General features: G+C 42.6%; 1 protein-coding gene across 4 annotated transcripts in view; it reads right to left on the minus strand.

Moving 5' to 3' along the window:
* Cdca7l (cell division cycle associated 7 like) overlaps positions 1-19,744 on the minus strand; it is a 42,703-nt gene that overhangs the window by 7,109 nt on the left and 15,850 nt on the right. Inside the window, exons 2-3 of one of the 4 annotated variants that reach the window (XM_015498137.2) lie at positions 7,273-7,413; positions 2,900-3,034 (exon numbers count right to left, since the gene is read on the minus strand). In XM_015498137.2, coding sequence (XP_015353623.1) covers positions 2,900-3,034; positions 7,273-7,413 — 276 coding nt within the window. Of the gene's footprint in view, positions 1-2,845; positions 3,038-7,272; positions 7,414-19,744 lie in introns of all 4 variants that reach the window. The other 3 variants (XM_048799705.1, XM_015498136.2, XM_048799704.1) reach the window with 3 other exon arrangements.

Here is a 19,744-nt window from a genome sequence, read left to right on the forward strand (position 1 = left end):
CTCAGGGCAGACAGGGCTCTCCATCAAGGGAGCTCCCTCTCCTCCCTAGAAACTTCAGAACCACAGGGTGACATCAAGTCTGACAGCTCTACAGGCTTATGCACAGCTCTTGTTCAGTGGGCTCCAGAAAACTCTCACCCCAAATTTTCAAACCCCATGAAGTATAGGTCCTCAGTGTTACAAGCTCACTTGGTCTTGCAAGTGAGAGGCGGTAACATCACAGGTGATAGTTGGGAGACCTCCGAGATGTAACAGGGACTCTGAGCAATGGTGGAGGGGGTTAAATACTAGAGACCAAGGACATCATTTAGGCATCCTTTCTGGGCCACACGTGATAAAACAGCCTGGGAATGGCTGGCAGTGAATGCTGAAGATAGGCCACCATGAACAAAGAGGCAACAGGATGGACCAGGACCCAATCCAGTGACTCTGCCTCCTCCCAGGGACTCTTAAAATTCTAGGTGGACTCAAGATAGAAATGAGAAAGGAAGAAAAAATATGCAGAAAACTTCCAACTCTAGTGTACCCATCCACTCATCCACACCACACCAGTAGAGAACTAAGATTGCACCATGTTGACTGATCTATTTTTTATTTTTTTAAGTATCCTAAACTTTCCATGCTAGTAGCTTCAGAATTCAGGGAGAACTTGGGACCTGCTCTATTTCTCTCACACTCATCATCTGCTCTGCCTCTCTTGACTAAGGATGTGGAGAAACACAATAGAGAACCAGGTGAGGAAAGCGCACAGTCAACACAAGCACAGAAACAGGCCCAAGGACAAGAGCAAAGGTCGGCACCGTGGCTGTGATTGTTCTGCACCTGGCCTGCAGACCACTAGAAACCGAGACTGTGGCAGGACCTATCAGAAGGGATAGTCTGGCCAGTTCTCATGAGCACAGGCAGGAGGCTGGGCTGGGAGGCTGGATCCCCCCAAAGGTTCACATGTGAAGGCTTGGTCCCCAGGGTGAGAACACTGGGAGGTCATGGAGCCTTTAGAAGGTGCTTAGTGAGAGGTCTTTAGATCATGGGGGAGGAGACCGTGCTGGTAAAGGACCCAAGTCTCTTCCTGGCTCTTTTGGCTTCCCGACCATGAGGTAAGTATTTTTGCTCTAACATGCATTCCCACTGTGATGTGATTCTTTACCACAGGCTCAAGGTCACAGGACTAACCAATCATGGGCTGGAAACCTCAAAATCGTGAATCAAAACAACCCATTTCTCCGTATACATTGATTATCCCAGGTATTTTGTCATAGCAAAAAAAAAAAAAAAAAACTAATAACATCAAAATTTCTCACCAAAATTTGAAAATAAAATTTGCAGGTAGACCTTATGAGTTATAATCTACTCTACATGATACTCCCAACTAATACCCGAAATGTGTATAGTCTAAGTGGGGAAAAGACTTGGGATAATCCACTTTTCCTCACTATAAGAAATACAAATTCTTCAACTGACTAGACATCACTTAGCTCAAGAACAGAAGATACCCATTAAGGTTTGCGAGAATTGTAGTGTCTTACTGGCAAGAAACTGGGGACCTGCTAGCCAAAACCCACAAACTGACACACAGCCAGCTTCTGTAAAGAAAGCCAGAGGAGAGCTGGGCCTCCAGGTTGGCTCCGTGTTGCTATTCACAGGAAAAAGCCACCACCTAACGAGGCCGCCTACCATCAGGGCGTTTCATGGCCTCAGCTCTCCCCATGGACGGTGAGGGACAAAGCCAACCTGGCAGTCACAGCTTATTTATACTTCCACATTGGTTCTGTGCCAAAAGTTGTTCTTTAGGACCCACCAAAGGAATAGGCTTAAACTATCTTCACCTTGATCACAAAGGAGGAAATGTTTGTTTACTTTCTGGATTAACCTATGCTGTTTTTCAGTTGATAGAAAACATTTTTGCACTTAAAAAAAAAAATCCATACAATTGTCATGTTTTTAATGTGTCAGTTAATAACATAAATTCAACTTGAATTGTTTTTAAAAAATGGAAGGGTAAATAAATGTAATGTATTTTTGGATTGGAACTCAAGATATAGAAAGAGGACTTTACCAGAAAAACTGGTAAAATTTCAATAAAGTCTAGAATTTACTTAATAACACATTAATTTCTCAGTTTTGACAACTATATCATGATTATATATAGGGAAACTAGGTCAAATACATATAGGGACTCTCTGTACTAGCTTTTAAATTTTATAAATGAAATTATTCCCAAATAAAAATACTTACAGAAAAAAAAGTCCAAAGGTTGGGTTTCAATGTTATCTTAGAATTCAAACATTACTTGGCAGAAAACTAAACACAATATGCAGAGTAAAAGGAAGAAATTTTAAAGGTGAAGGGCTGAGAGATTTCCCCAGGAGTCCAGGAGGAACAAGGATCACCTTTAAGGTTCAAAACCATGCTGGATTCCTGAAATCAACATGCACAGGGAAATCCCAATCTACACCACGGCTGCATTTCAAATCTAAGAATGTCACTTCACATACAACCAGAAAGGGCCGGAAGGAAACTGTTACCCAACACAGACTGAAAAGATAAAAGCAGCTCAAAAAATCTGAGATAAACTGGTAAGGATAATAAAGGATACCTGGGACACATCCCCAGAATCCCAAGGGGAAGACAAATGGATTTTTCTAAGAAAGGAACAGACCAGTGGACAGGAGATTAGCCTTACAGCAGCAATTCTTGTATTATGTTAATTGACTTATGAGACAAATATAAGAAGAAAATGAAATCTCTTCATTTGCGAAGTGACTACTTACAAATTTAAAGCTATAATTCAGAAACAGGACTAAAACTTTTACTGGCCACAATCCTTTGTGTTGATAATCATTACCATTACTTCTGGGTTACTGTTCTGCCCACAATCCTTTGTGTTGATAATCATTACCATTACTTCTGGGTTACTGTTTACGTTCAGATCATTCTGCGTAAATCCTTCGAAGTCTTCATTCTCTGAGTCAGTGTCCTCTATAAAAATTCTTCTTAGCTCTTCTGTGAAGTATTTGGAATGGAAACGAACATCCTGCTAAATTAAAAACACATACATCAGAGAGACAGGAAGCACAATAGATGTGTGATGGGGGCGGGGAGGACAGGGAATCATTGGTTGGAGGGATGTGAGTCTTTGCTGGAGATGGATGGCGGTGACAGCCACCCAACACAGTGAAGGTACTTAATGTTACTGAACTGTGAGCTTAAAATGGTTAAGATGGCACATTTTATATAATAACAATTTTCCACCCCCACTCCCACCACCCCCACACGCATGTGCACACACACATTTTCTAAGGCTTACAGAAATAAAGACCTACAAATTAGGCAATTTCAAAAAATCAGAATGGTTGTTGCCTTAGTCACTTCTGGCATGACTGGTGAGTACTGATAGAATTCAGCTTCTCCTGCCAAAGCTGGCAACCAGAAATGTCTGCTTTCACACAGAACTGCAAACACAGGGAGAGGAGAGACGAGGAGAAAACCTGGCTTCCTCCCACATGCCATTTTTCCCTAACAGCCATCCAGAGCCGGGGTCCCCTCCAAGTGGGTGAGCCTGGCTCCCTTTCACAGCAAGTTTCTCTGTAGGAAAGAACTGAGGACCCTCACACCCCTCCACCCACTGCCACAGGGGCTGGACTTGCTCCATTACCAATGACTTTGGGGGACTGGAGGAAAGCCACAATCCTCCTCACCCCCCAGAGGTGGGGTGAGCAACCACCGTGGTAGCAAGTTAAGCAGAGGGAAAGACTGATTGTCTTGACTGGTTCTTAAAACACAAAGATGTTTTCCAATAGTGAATTTTCCTCCTTCTGAAATACCACAAAGAAGGGACCAGCTCTTAAGAAAGTGGGTTCGAAAAAATGAAATAAAAAAGAAAGAACTACAGGCTCAAAGGGAGACCCCCAAGGGCAGCCATCTGCAAGCCTGCAATATTCCATCAGGGTGAGTCTGGGTCCCCAGTTTCCTGATGCCTCATCCTCCCATCCCCAACATATCCACAACCCCTCACAACACCCCATTTGATTGAGACTCTTTAGCTCCCCCGCCTTTCCCTGACTTTAATTATATCCTTCTTCAAGCTCTGATATCTTTGGGGGAAAAAAACAGATATAATAGATGAGTGGAAAAACTTATAGGGGGGATAGAAAAGAAATGCCTACATCCAGCATTCTGTCAGCTTAAAAATGTCTCCTATGAATTATTATGGATAATTGGAGTGAGTTTGCTCAGAGCTAAATTACTTTCTTCCTTTGATGATAGCTGTGGTGCAGCTGCTTGAAAAACAAATACACACACAAAAGGGAAGTTTCTTTAAAGTGAAATTCAAATTGTGTTCAAGAGAGACCAGAGTAGGCTATACATGTAGTGCACAAGTTCAAGCAGCTTCCCTTGGCTGGTTAAATGTATCTCAAGTGTGTGGGGTGTAGCAAGCCTCGGATCAGGGCTCCTCATTAAGAAAGAATGAGTAGAACACAGCTGGCTACTGAGGAAACCCATCATGCACCTGAGGGCTAGAGACATCTGGCTCACAGAGCCCCAAGCCAGCCCCTGCAGGCTGTTTCAGGGAAATGGGGTCCGTGTGTAAATTTCATTAAATATCCAAAGTTCCTACCCAGAGCCTGCAGGGAACAGGTCAGGGCTGGGAGCAGTGAGTTCCAACCTGCGCTCCCTCTAGCTTTTCCTATCCTTTGTGCAGGACTTGCAGGGCAGTGGACAGCCTGGGAGAAATCCCACCTTTGGTGGTCAGTCCTGATGGAGAAAAACTTAGCCATGGTCCTAAATTGAGGCCTAAGCTTTTATTTTGCTAACTCCAAAGGGTGTGAAAATGGTTTTTTACGTGGGTTTGTTTGGAGCTCATCTCCACTCCACACAGCCTCTCTGCTTTCCATCTCTCACAGCCCCCTGCTCTCTGGAACCTGTTCAGTATGCTTCAAAAGCAATACTCGGGCACCTCCATTCACCATGATCAAGATGGTAAGCAAGTGGCAGACTGGAAGGAGTTACACAGGCAGCTACATCTTTTATTTTGAAGCCCATGTGACATGAAAACAGACTAGAGAGCAACGGCCTGCTGAACCAGTCAGATGGGCAACCATTTCCAGTACCCAGAACACCCAGGGGCCCTCATTCTGTATCATCAGTTGGGGTGCTGGGTGCTTAAACAAGAGCAAAGGGACAACACAAGAACAAAAGGTCAGAGCCAGGGAAGATAGAAAGCACCCTCCCAGTAGGAGGTCTCCTCCTTCCAGGAGCTTATAATCTACAGCAGAGCCAAACAGGTCAAGTAACCATGGTGAATGTGCCAGTGGAGACACACACAACGTGGCAACATCAGGAAGAAAGTCCAGTGAGACCTCATGGAAGGAGCAGCATTCGAGCTGGACCAGAGCCAGGATCAGAGGAAGGATGAAGAGAGGGGTCAGTGGGAACAAAGGGCAATCAACCCAGTTTCTGAGCCGTGTATCCCAGCAGGTGGAAGAGCACCAGGGCAGTTAAGAGACTGTGAAGTGGTGGCCCTGTATCAGGAACATCACAGCTCGTTGCTTCCCAGGAGTGGATCCTTGAGCAAGGGACAGTGACAGCACCTACAACTGCCCAGTGAAGCTTTAGAGTCAATGCAGTAGTAAGAAACCACATGGCACACTGTCACAGGCCAACCTCTGAGACCTGGCTGGGGTCAGACCAGGGGTCCAGGAAGGAGAGAAGTGACTGTGTAAGTACCAGTCACCGCAGCAGAAGCAGCTCCTGTGTTTCTCAATGCCCAGGGTGTGCCAGGCTCTGCACTAGGCACTTCACACATGTCCTGTGCTGCTCAGAACACCCCTTAAGGTGAATCCAACAGGCTCTGCTCTCCCTCACTACCTGACCATTCTCAGAGAGAGACTAGAGAGGAGATGAGACCATAGCTCAGTCCATAAGGGATCCCAGTAGGGTCACTGGGGTGGGGGCCATGGGGGCTAGCACAGCTACAGAGGGAAGAGAAGGGAAGGGACGATATGAGAACACGGCAGAAGTTTCTAAATTAACTCCTGGATGGGAGCAGGTGGGGAGGGGCGAGGGGGGAAGGGTGTCAAGAACAACAGATGCAGATAAAGATGGGCAAATGGGGAAGCCAGACAGACAAGCAGAGGAGGGAAAATTTTGAGTTTCAGCTGTCCCTTGAACAACCAAGAGCAGTCCAACTGGCTGTCCACCTGGGGCTGGAGAGAGAAGCCACACTGCATTTGAAGAACATGGTGACAGTTGCAAGTAGGACTGCCCATTGCTAGGATCAAGAGGGGTGAAAATGTCTGAGGACGAATTCTTAAGAGAACCCACGTTTAGGGACAAAGAAGAAATGACAACAAAAAGTGAATGGTATAACAGATGAAGAGACCCAGGAGTGGAAGGAGGCAGCTGGAGGGATCAAATGTTATAGTGACATCAAATAAGACAAGGATCACAGTGACCAGAAAGGCCCGTTGACCCCAGACAGCACAGCTCCCACTGAGGCCAGAACACACACAGTCACCCAAGTCGGAAAGCAGACTCTCTTGCAGGTAGCACTGGCTGCTTCCCTTCCTGGAGGTACCCAGCTGAAGCAAGGTGGGTTGAATTTACAGCCATTTAGAAGAGGCCACGGTGGAGAAGGAAGAATTTTGTGTCATGATGAACTCAGAAGAAAATGCCACTGAAGGCTAGAGATTTTGATTGTCCATTCTGTTGTTAAGGCACAATATAAACCTCCAGGAATCTCACTCTCAGAGGACTGTAACTTGTGTTTGCTACAGAGCAAAGTAATTAAAGAAGGCATAAGACTCTCCCCAGCAGTTTCAGGCAGGAGGTGCTGATAGAATCTCGCTGCAGGACCAGAGTGAGGCAATTGTCTCATACTAACCGCACATTCCACGCGCCTCGTTGCACTGGCAGGGCTGGCTGTCCCCTGCCAGCCACGTGGGAGGACTCTGAATGCAGCCTCACCACAGGTAACAGCCCAGAGGTAGCAAAGGAAATGGATTTGCTCATGTGAGGTCCCTTTATTAAAAAAAAAAAAGTGTGTGTGCGTGTGCGTGGAGAGAGATAGGTAGAGTACATAGGAATAAAATACCAACATGTGAGCAAAGTGCTCCCACCAGTGTCTTGAGCATGAAAGGCACAGTCCTCTAAAATACAGCATTCATCTACTAACTCCTATCACCAAGCTCAGAACACTGGAATAAAAGAGCATCCAAACCAAGATCCCGGCTTCCAGAGGAACACACCTGCCCTGCCGACTAGAATCCCTACCTGCTTCCCAGGCTCCAGAGAGTCAAAACTATCATAGCTCTCCTCCGATGACAGAGTTTCCATGGGAACATCATCTCGGAAACCAACGAACTCTTCATCATCACTGGGGGCGTTAAAGATGTCAGCCACTTCTTTAGGGATCTGTTTTGGATTCAAAAAGAGAAGAAGGATAAAACGGAGGCTGTTGTAATCATTTAGGCAAACTCTCTAAAGCAGAGCAGGAATTACCATCTCATGATTTCATCACGCTGCCACAGTTGCCCAGGAGACCCCAGGAACCCTGGGCAAAAGATGCTTAAGACAAGACCTTATAGCAAAAGGTGTTGGGGGAAGAGTAAAATTTTTTCCAATTCTAGATACACACCCTATTTTACAGGAATATTAAGGATAAACCTAGATGAAAGAAGGAGGGAGGGAGGAAAAATAGGCATCAGTTTCTGGAAACCAACCAATGACCTCTTTTTCCTCTGACAATGGATTTGTCCTTAAATATCATTCATATAAAAAAAAAAACTCCATCGAGTGCCATTAAGCTCTTCTTTTCTTAAATATTTCTACCTATGGGGTTTTTATTTCTCTGTTGTTATGTGTTGACTCTGAGATATGAAAGTTCATATAATGAAACAAGTAGCTTTCCCCCTCTTTTATACTCAAAACTAATTTAAGCAGTCGTGGAATTAATTCCAAGAGAATTTAAATGCCATTAGGGGCAATTATTCCCAGAGAGAATGTTGTCAGCACATTTGATCTAACAAATATGTATTAGCTGGGAATTCATTTTTGTATATTACCAATTTTTTCTCTCAACCCTTAAAAAGTTCAAACAACAGAAAAGTGGAAAAAAAAATCAGAAATCACCTGTAGATTCCTCACCTGATAACACCATTTGTCTTCACCTTTGCTTTCTTTCTCTTTTAATAAACGTTAGATTGAATTATAGGCATCTGCTGATGTTTTCGCCCTCAGAAAACAGCAGTTTAATAGAAGCCAACCGAATCCATGTACACCCACCCAAGAAAGCAATTTATAGACATACTAATTTGCTATAAAATACTTCAATGTACATCTCTCCAGGATAAGAACATCCTCCTGGATAACCACAAAACCACAACCAAACCTAAAATGATTGACATTAATTCAGTAATATAATTTGCTATAATTATTTAATTTTAATGTCTGGCACTGTCCCCCCCAAAATTTTAAGACTTGTGTGTGTGTGTGTGTGTGTGTGTGTGTGCGCGTGGGGGTGGGGGAAATCCTCTCAAGCAAGGCTCGTGTATACTATTTGTTTTATATGACTTTTTTGTTTTTCCCCAACACTGACCCTTTTTGGATAACCTAGGACAACTGCCTGGGGGACTGGCATGCATCCTGAGCTTCTGTGACTGTTTCCTTAGATGAGATTCAGGTTAAATATTTTTGGCAAGGATTCTCCCGAAGTGAGGCATACTTCTCAGTGCAATCACATTGAGATGCACAAACTGTCAAGTTATCCTACTTAACTAGTATTTTTAAAAAGTGTAATCATAAGGGCTTCCAAATATATTTCAAAAGTCAGTGGAGTAACATAATGAACACACATGATGACTCCCCAGCAATCATCTACCCAGGGCTAATCTTGCTTCATATTCATCCCACCCAACTGCCCTCCTTCCAAATTATGCAATGAAGCCTACATGAAAACTTCAAATGAGAAGGGTTCAGAGGGCTCTGGATAGCTGAGCTCACGACTTACAGGAAGGTGAGCCAGGGCTCGTCCATGTGCAGGGAGGGTGGTGCTCCCCAACTACTCAGAAAGGGAGGCTCCCATGCTGCAGACCCTTCACCCCAAGTATCTCTTCATCCGGTTATTCCTTTGTGCCCTTTAAAATACCCAGTAATAAACCAGTTACCATAGAAGGTATTTCCCTGAGTCCTATGAAGAGCTCTAGCAAATCAAACCCAAGGACAGGGGTAGGGGAACCCCAACTGGTAGCCCAGTGGTCAGAAGTTGTGAAGGCCCACACTCTCAACTAACATTGGAAATGGGGGCTCAACCTGTGGGGTCTGGCTAATCTCCAGGAAAGAGAGTCGGAACTGAATTAAATTTAAGAACACAACTGCTGGCTGACCGGTGGGAAGAAATCCTCACTCATTTTGGGCTCACAGGTGATCTGTTTCTAGGGGTAACGGAGGAGAAACAGTTTGGTTATGGTCTATATATTCAGACATTGCTTCTAGGCTTTTTGATTGGACGAAATAAAGGTATTTTAAATGCCTTACACCACAATACACAGTGACACTTTGAACTCACATCAAGTGGAACAAGATTCTTCCTTGCCTCCCCTAATCCCACGTTAGTGTCACCTTTCCCTATGATGAAAACCCCCGACTTCCAATATTTCTAACGTACTTATCCATGAGCTCTATCCACAATATACTCAAAACAGTGTCCATCACACCATCAATGTGCCGCCATCAGTAAAGAATGAAGTTCAAGTTTTCTTTGCAGTGCTTTCTATCCCTGGAACACAGCATCCCTATCCTACTACAACCTTTTCTCAAGGTAACCAATCCTTGTCCCTGGAAATGCAAAGGTGCTTTCCAGGTACTTCCCATTTCATGGTGCAGTACATTAAGATATGCCCTCAAGGTTCAAGATCTAACAAAATCATTTTTACTGCTCCACTAAGACAGTCTCACGTGAAACTGACATTTTATTTTTACATTGAATGTATGACTAATGCAATGACTCCTAGCACAGTGTGCTGCTACCACCTTGACTCCTGCTAAAGGCCAGGAATTTTCTCCACCTTTGTTTTTGCACAATCATTGCAAATAAAAAAGAATAATAATATAAAGGAGTAAATAATGTCAGTATCATTAAGACAATAAATTACCCTCATGGGTCACTACAAGGTTCTCAGGGTCCCACAGAGCACCCTTTTACTGCATGCTAGCATAGAGAATGTTGTATAGTCAAAACTAACTTATACTCTGAATTTGTGTGTGAGTGTGGGCGTGTGAGCGTGTGTGTGTGTGTGTGTGTGTTGAAATGACCTTACATTCAGTCAGGTTCAGTTGAGAAATTACTAATTCCTAATCTACTTATTTTCATCACGATTTTAATGCTTGTTTCAAAATTACTAGAAATTAATAATTCAAAGAAATTTAACATTTGGTTTTCAGAGAACATAAATCCAAAGACTGGATTCTACAAGTCCAATGATGTTGGAGTTAACACACGCACTTTTCCATCATCTCATAAAAACTTTTCACCAGGAAGTACAATGATGCAATGATCAGTGCTTCCCACCCTTATCTTGTCAGACACCTTCTGTTGTTGTTTAGCTATCAGAACTCACACTCCAAGAGAATCCTGTGTGACAGACACACAGACAACACCTACGAAAGTGTAAACATGCCTGCCGTACATAGTTCACCCAACACCAAGTTCTACCCCTGAAGTGGTACTGAGACAGGGATGGTATGTCCACGTCAGTCTCTCTTTTTTTGGAGGGGGTGTGGGGACAGGACACTCGACCACTGAGCCACATCCCCAGCCCTATTTTGTATTTTGTTTAGAGACGGGGTCTCACTGAGTTGGCATAGTGCCTCACAGTTTCTGAGGCTCGCTTTGAACTCCCCTGATCCTCCTGCCTCAGCCTCCTGAGCTGCTGGGACTACAGGAGTGTGCTCAGTCTCTTTTTGACCTCTCACCATTTTGTACAAAAAGCTCTGCTGGCTCAGCTTATTTTAACACAAATGACTACAAGAGGGGCACTCCATGAACAGATTTATTGGAAGAAAATCCACAGAGAACAGAAAGTCTCAGAGATAGGAACAACAAACGGCTTCCAGGGGCCAGTACATCAGCCCCAGCATCACCATGTAAAGCCCCTCACTGTGTGAGGCCCACATTCCTCAATCTTCCTCCTATATCTGCTTCAGAGGTGCCATCAGGGGGCTGTAATTGTTAGAAACAAAGGGGAAGAACACACGTTGCAAAATGCATTCTTGGGGTACAAAGGACTCTGATTTGCTGCCAAACTTAAAGTTTGAAGATTTAGCAAAAATCTCTATCAAATATCCCTATGTCCTTAATACAATGTTTAATTTAACAGACACAACAAAGGGGACAGGGTTTGTAAAACAGGAACCCAATAAAAAAGGGACACACTTCTAATGTCTGACCAGTTCAACAGGTCAATACATTGACCTCACGAGCTGTCATCCTCTTGGGCTGCGATCCACGGGGTAGCTGTGTGGTCCACACAGGGTGCAACTGACTTTTTTAAAGTGTCTGCTCCATTTGTTAACGTCAATCCTAACATTCACCAAAAAGAAAAGTAAAGCAAATAACTGAAAAGGTAACACATTTCCCACCAGTGGCTATTTATGTAAGTTGAATTCACATAGAATTAGGATGACCTCAATCTAGTCAGCAAACAAAATCCGGAAAACTCCCTTCTGAAAGCTCTGTCATGATTCATAAAAATTGCAGACACATTCATGCCATCCCTGACTCTCATATACACTCTAGGTGTGTGTTCACTCTATCCTTACTGGAATTAACCATGGGACTATCAGTAAAAGTCAAGTGGGGACCAGGAGTCAATTCCCTGTCAAGGGCAGAGGCATGAGGATGGCATCCTTGAGCATCTGTACCAGGCCTGGCTGCATAGGCCATCAATAAATACTTGCTGAAAGCATTTAACCTGTATGACTTTGTAGTCTCTTACCTAGAAAAGGTGCATTTTCCTAGAAAAGGCACTGGGTCAAAAGGTACACTCTGTGACATTCCTATAAAAGAGGAATCAAGAATTTTCACCCAGAATGCTAGGACATCTACACACAACAGTGGTGGTCATAGCTCCTCTTCTGGAAAGGGCTGCAGATCTCACCTGTAGCCATATAAATTTCCCAAGAACTCATCTCTAGAACAGACACTGCTGCAATTCAGTGGGTTGGAGGGCCATCAGGCAAATGTAAAATTAGATGAGATGGTGCCCACCCATGAGGGAAGCCACTCCTGAACTCTAGCTAACCACTACCAGGCAGAAACAGGGGTCCAGTGTGCCTGACCTTCAATGTTCCCAGGAAAGCTAGGAATCTGAGTTTGGGTGGGAAGGACCAAATATCTCTGTGATGGATCTCAAACCTATTAAGAGAAAGCACAGAGCAGAATTATGGAATACCATGGAGCTGTCTAGAAATTCTAAAGTGCCAGAATTTCAACTAGTATTACTAGTAAATCTACTACTAGTACCTGGCATTAACTTTTGTGGGCACCAAAGTGTTAAGACAATTAAGAAAAATGTTAAATTAAAAATTGCCTTGTTCAGCGCAGCATTATTCACAAAAGCCAAAAGCTATCCAATGATCCATCAATGGGAAAATAAGCAAGATATGCCATACACATGCTATGGAATATTATTCAGCCATAAAAAGGAAGGAAATTCTGACAGGTGCCACAATATGAATGAACCTTGAGGGGTTTTTGCTAACTGAAATAAGCCAGCCACAAAATGACAAATTCTGTATGACTCCACTCATGAGGTACCTAGTGAGGGTAATTCCTGGCAACAGAATATAGAAAGGTGTTGAATGGATACAGAATTTCAGTTGCACAAGATGGAAAAAGTACTAGAGCTCCTCACCCTCCTTCACACACCCATGTACACATACTGGATGGTACTGAGCCATACATTTTAAATGGCTGAGACAATAAAAGTCATGTTATTTTTATTGTATTTTTTAAAAATTCTACAATAAAAGAGATTTTAAAAGATAATTTAAAAATCAGGCGTGGTTCCCTCCTTAAAATAATCTCTTCTAAATGGACAGAACAATTATCACTGTGCCCCACTTCTAATGCTGCCTGCTGATTAGGGACGTGTGGTTGGAGAATCCAGCCTTCTCACCTAAGCCTCAGGTGTCCAGAGTCAGCTTTGAGCATGTGCATTACCACACCTCAACCCAGGTATCCTGACTTCAAAGTCCAAAAGCCACCTGAGAGTCTAGAGGGCAGAGCTGTTTGCAGAACCGTGTTTGGCTGAAACCCAGCACTGCTCCATCCCAAACAAGGTGTTGTAATAACAACCAATCCCCCAGTAGCTGGCTGCACCTTGCCAACTAGGTGCTTGTGTGGCAGCTCCTAAGAAAAAAACAAAGCAATGCGTTGGAGGTCTCCCTCTCACTTTGACCTCTGCCTCTGCCAGCCCAAGTCTTAATTAAAATTCAATAAAAAGCTGACAAACTATAAAAAGACGCCTCAAGCTGCCAGCTGGCTTTCCATCAAGTATTTACCTTTGAAAATAAATTAATGTGAAGCATCGCTAATTTAAAATTTTATACTGTAAAATTAAGCATAATTTTTTAATTAAAGCTTTTCCATATCTTAATGGTATCTAAATGTATCCTTCCTTCCCGGATTTAGAAAAAAAAACAAAAAACCCTCCAACCCTCTTAGCCAGGAGGAACATACTCATCACCCATTAATTTCTAAAGAAAAAAAAATAGTCAATTGATTCAAGGGCTGATGTGATAAAGCTTCAGGAAATTAAGCACACATATATGTCACCTGGAAACAAGCTCCATTTTAAGCCTAAGTTAAAAAAAAAAATTCACATACCTACACACACACGGCTGCATTTTTGTTAAGTGTTTTGAGAGCCACTTGATGGCTGTGACTGCAGAATTTGCAGGGTGTACTGTCCTGCATCTGTGTAAGGGACCTATGTACAGAAGCAGCACTGCCTCCCCATGGATCTGCCTCATGGGAGGTTTTATGTCATTTTCTACCAAAAGCACGGTCAATTCTTTAAATCTTTTTCAAATAAATTGAACGGTCCATAAGAAACATACATTACCATGTATTATTTACAAGAACTAACCCAGAAATGGGTCACAGTCCCGAGTATGAAAACCTAAAACTACAGAGTCGGCATTGGTGGCACACACCTGCAAGTCCCAGGCTCTGAAGAGGCCAAGGCAGGGGAATCGCCTGAGCACAGGGGTTCAAGGCCAGCATGGACAACAGCAAGACTCCCTGTGACATTGGGTTAGGCAAAGAAACTCACATCAGACACGCAATGCAGATTTTTAAAAATCTTGTTACAGCAGAACTTCTTTAAGAAAATTAAAAGGAAAGTCACAGATTGGGAGACAATATCTGCCGATCATGTATCTCATAAAGGGCCTGGACTCAGATTATACAGGAAGAACTCTCAAAACTCAGTAACAAGGAAACATCCCAGATTTTAAAAAATAGACAAAAGGTCTGAACAGATCCCTCACCAAAGACATGCGTATGGCAGATAAGCACATGGAAAGATGTGTAACACCCTTGGTCATTAGGGAAATGCAAATTAAAACTACAATGAGATACTATGTACTATTTGAAGGGTTTAAAAAACATGACCATATAGAAGCCAGGCATGGAGGTGCATGCCTGTAATCCCAGCAACTTGGGAGGCTGAGATAGGAGGATCCCAAGTTCAAGGCCAACCTCAGCATATTAGCGAGGCCCTAGGCAACTTAGGGGGACCCTGTCTCAAAAAATAAATACATAAATAAAAAGGACTGGGGATGTAGAATCAGTGGTAAAGTGCCCCTGGACTAAAATCTCTAAAGATTTTTTAAAAAGACAATACCAAGGGCTGACAAGAGCAACCAACCCTCATATGTTGCTGACTGAAATGCAAAATAGTAGGGCCACTTTGAAAACTAATTTATCAATTTCTTATAAAGTTAAATATTCACTTACCATAGAGCCAACAATCCCACACCTGGGTATTTGTGTACATGAAATGAAAACATATGCAGGCAAAACTTGTATGTAGCAATTTTATTCCAAAACCAAGCAAAGATTCAAGTCAACTAGGGAACAAATAAACAGAAGTAATTTTGTCCATACAAAAGAATCCTCTCAGTAATAAAAAAAGAATGAGTTACTGATACACAACATAAAAAAAAAAAATCTCAAACACATTATGCTAAGTGAAAAAAAGCTACATATTGTATGATTCCACCTACCTGATTTTTTGCAAAAGGCAAAAACTACACAAACAGAAAAGAGACCAGTGGCTGCCTGGGGCGGGAGGTGGAGGGCTGACTATAAAGAGGCAAAGGGGAGTTTTGAGGAGTGATGGAATTGACTGGGATGTAATCACAAAGCTGCAGGTATGTGTCAAAACTCTTGGGACTGGGGGTGCATTAAATTCAACCTTAGTTGAGAAAGATAAATATGCAGAGACAGCTGAACAATACAGATCGCCCAGAAATGGATCCCAGCCATGAGTAAAACACAATCAAGAAAACACCACACATCACTGGGAAGGAAAATGTGCTTCCAGTGAATGATGCTGGCAAAATCAGCTGAGAAGAAAACAGGTAATTTTGCTTCTCTCCTGATGCAAACCAAAACAGAGTGACATCGAACTACAAAGAGCAGCATGATTAAGGTGCACAGGCACCTGGCCTCCAAATGGGAAAGACTTTAGCCACCAACATAAAGAATATCAAGATGAGCCGGGTGCAGTGGCACACACCTGTAATCCCAGAGGCTCTGGAGGCTGAGGCGGGAGGATCATGAGTTCAAAGCCAGCCTCAGCAAAAGCCAGGTGCCAAGCAACTCAGTGAGAACCTGTCTCTAAATAAAACACAAAATAGGGCTGGGGATGTGGCTCAGTGGTTGAGTGCCCCAGAGTTCAATCCCTGGTACCAAAAAATAAAAATAAAAAGATGGGAAACTGTGTGTTTCTGGCCCCATAATAATTTAAAGCTTCTTATTTAAAACAAAATTTATAGAGAAAAAAAAAAAAGTTTGGGGCAAAGACTTGCCAATACAACAAATTATTAACATTACTCATGCAAATGAAACACATCCAAGAGTCACAGGGACGAAACAGAAAAACAAAGAAAAGTCAAATATTAGGCAACACAGAAGGGGTTAAAAACGTTTTAAAATTAAGTCTTCAGCCAAAGTAGTAATGAAAGGAATGTAAATTAAAATAGGTATCATTCTCATTTTGATGACATGACATTTTGTTTCAGTTTTTAAAGAACATGCTAAATCATGGGGAAGATGTGACAAGACAAACATCACAACACAGAACTGATAGGAGGATAAACAGGCCCAAATTTTCAGAAAAGAAAATTGGTCATATACATCTGTATTTGTCAGCTTGTGTTACTACAACAAAATACCTGAGGCAGCTAGCTTGATAAAGAGCAAAGGATTAAGCTCAGCTTCAGAGGCTGGAAAGTCCAAAGAAAATGGTGTAGGCAATGGGCCTAGGCAAGGTGAAAGGTGGCATGTGGAAGTGTGCGTGAGGATAAGCAGTCATAGCCTGAAAGAGGCGCACATGTGTGGAAGAGCTCACACTGCCAAACTTAAACCCTATCCAAGTCACAGAAATATCTAAATTAGAACACTAAAAAAAAAAAAAAGTACATACAGTGAGATTTCAAAATTGCCAGGAAAATCTGGTTAAACTCAGGGTGATGGAGTACATAAACTACTACTAGCAGTTAAGAGAATCACAGAACCCAAGGATAATCAGGTTGTGATGGAATCACTTCATTCAGTTGATGCACTTCCCCTCACTCAAGAGGAGCAAACAGCAGCCTAGTCTTACACAAAGGCACAAACCTCATTAATGCCCCTACAAAAAATATAACTAAACACCCACACTGCACAGAGTATTTAGGAGTTACTCAACTAGGAAATCTAAGACCAATCAAAAAGCACAGCAACAGAAAAGGAAAAATACACAAACTGGACTTCAACAAACTAATACTTTATGCATCAAAGATATTACCAAGAAAGTGAAAAGACAACCAACGTAACGGGAGAAATACTTGCAAATCAGATTTCTGTTAAGGATCTACTAACCCAGAATATACAAAGATCTCTTAAAACTCAAAAACAGAAAGACAAGCAACCAAGTCAAGAAATAGGCGAGGGATATGAACAGACCTTTCTCCCAAGGAAATAAAGGAATGACCAATGAGTACATGAAAAGATGTTGTTCAACACTATTCATCATCAGGGAAATGAAAATCCAGAACACGAAACGCTGCCAGGCACGGTGGCGCACACCTGTAATCCTAGAGGCTAGGGAGGCTGAGGCAGGAGGATCTCGACTTCAAAGCCAGCTTCAGCAACAATGAGGCACTAAACAACTCAGGGAGACCCTGTCTCTAAATAAAATACAAAATAGGGCTGGGATGTGACTCAGTGGTCGAGTGCCCCTGGGTTCAATCCCTGGAAACCCCACCCCCAAAAAAGAAAAGAAACAAGACACTAACTGACCTATTCTATAATAGCTTTAATCCAAAAGGAGAAGTGGGGGTGAGGATGCATAGAAATTAGAACACTTGCACATTGCAGATGGGACTATAAAAAGGCTCTGCAGCTCAGTGGTTCCTCAAAAAGTCACAACACAGAATTAACACATCACCCAGCAATTATACTCTGAACCATGTAATCAAAAGAACTGAAAACAGGTGTTCAAACATGAGCCCACATGTTCACGGCCTCACTGTTCATAATAGCCAAAAAAGTGGAAATGACCCAAATGTCCATCACAGATGAATGGTTAAGCAAATTATAGCACATATATACCATTGGGCCATAAAAAGGAAAGCAGTACTGGTCCATGCTACAATGCAGACAAACCGGGAAAACATGCTAGGGACCAGAAGCCAGGCACAAAAGATCACATATCATGCAATTCAACTTAAGTGAACTATCCACAACAGGCACACCTATAGATACCATAAGCAGATCAGTGGCTGCCTGGGCAGGAGGAATGAGGAGAGAGGCTATTCTAAAAAGGTACAGGGCTTCCTTTAAGGGTAATGACAATGTTTGGGAACTAGATATGAGGTGGTGGACACCCATTACGAATGTACTAAATGTCACTGAATGGTTCACTTCAAAATGGCTAATTTTCTGTTTTATGAATGTGACTTCAACAACAACAAAATTTAAGTCTCAGTTCATGATGATAACTTAAAAGGCCTCATCCCACTCTTCAAATTTGCTTATAATTATGTAAAACTCAGCAAGCAGGCTGCTAAATACGTGGATCACAGGAAGAACACAGCTCTTCACCAGGTTGGCAAGTGGTCTGTTGGCACCACTGAGCACAGTATTGGGCTATTAGTAAAGGTCCCTAAACTCCCTCCTAACCAGTCTGTTTCCCAGGACTTCCTTTAGCAATGGAGACTTCTGTATTATATCCCCCCAGGTTCTCCCATCAACCTGAACAGTGAAACCCTGCATTGCCATCATGGCTCCCAAGGGCCCCTATTCCTCTCCACTCTAGCTGCTCCGTGCCCTCCAACAACAACAGTCCCTTGTAAACGCACGAGGGGAGGGAGCACAGTCTGCCTCAGAACCTCTGCCTGCTCCATAGATGGGCAAGGGAGTCTTTTCTGGTCTCTGCTCAAATGCCTCCTCCTCAGTGCGACCTGCCCCTTGACCATTCTTCCTGAAGCAGGACCTTGAGAGCAGCCAATTTTTCTAACCCTTTCCCAACTAGGTTTCACTTCATTCTACTTATTGTTGCCTGCTATTTTATAAGTTTTAAAATACAATACAGTTATTAGCTACCTCTCCCACAAAATTTAAACCATGAGAACACCAGGTGGGCAAAAACTTCCATTTGTTCATCACTGTTCTCAGAGCCTGCAGAGAGAGAGAGAGCTCAAGTATTTTGAACACAATGGACATATTCATTAAATTTAAAAAAAAACATGGTCAAACACAGGAATGAATGCAATGAAAAGTACAACTGCAAGGCTACACAAAACATTAAGTGATTATTTTTGGATTTGGAGATTATAAGAATAACAGAGAACAGTAAATGGCATTTTAATGTCAGACTACCTTCTTCTAATCATGGCTCCACCCAAAAGTTGAGTAACCAGGGCCAGGTTTCTTCACTTGCAAATGCAGAGAACAGTTCTGTAGTTATTATAAAGATTAAGCAACATATACAAGTACTTGCTATGGTTTGGATACAGTTTAGTGTATCCCCCCATCCCCCCCAAAAAAGGTTTATATGATATAGGCTTGTTCCCCAAGATGCTGGTATTCTTATGCGGTGGGACATTTCAGAGATGCGGGTATGGGTTCAAAACAGACTGGGGGACCCGTCTCTTTCTAGCCTCCAGTTTTGAGATGTGATTCTTGCTCCTGTATGCATTCTTACCATCTACCATGGGGCTTTCCTCAGGTATTTCATTACAGCAATAAAAAACTGACTTACAGTATTCAATAAAGTCACCTGGCACACAGCCAACAACACATATGTTTAAGAGTCCCTCTTAATTTTTTCTTTGCAATTTTTCTTTGAGAAATTTACATATAAAAAAACTCATCAGGGAGTAATATCAGCAAAGTAATAAACCAGGAAACTCTAAGGTTTTGCTTCCCCAAGGAGACAAAAAAAAAAAAAAAAAAAAAAAAAAAAAAAAACCC

Source organism: Marmota marmota, unplaced genomic scaffold (assembly GCF_001458135.2).
Source record: "Marmota marmota marmota unplaced genomic scaffold, marMar, whole genome shotgun sequence".
Taxonomy (NCBI): domain Eukaryota; kingdom Metazoa; phylum Chordata; class Mammalia; order Rodentia; family Sciuridae; genus Marmota; species Marmota marmota.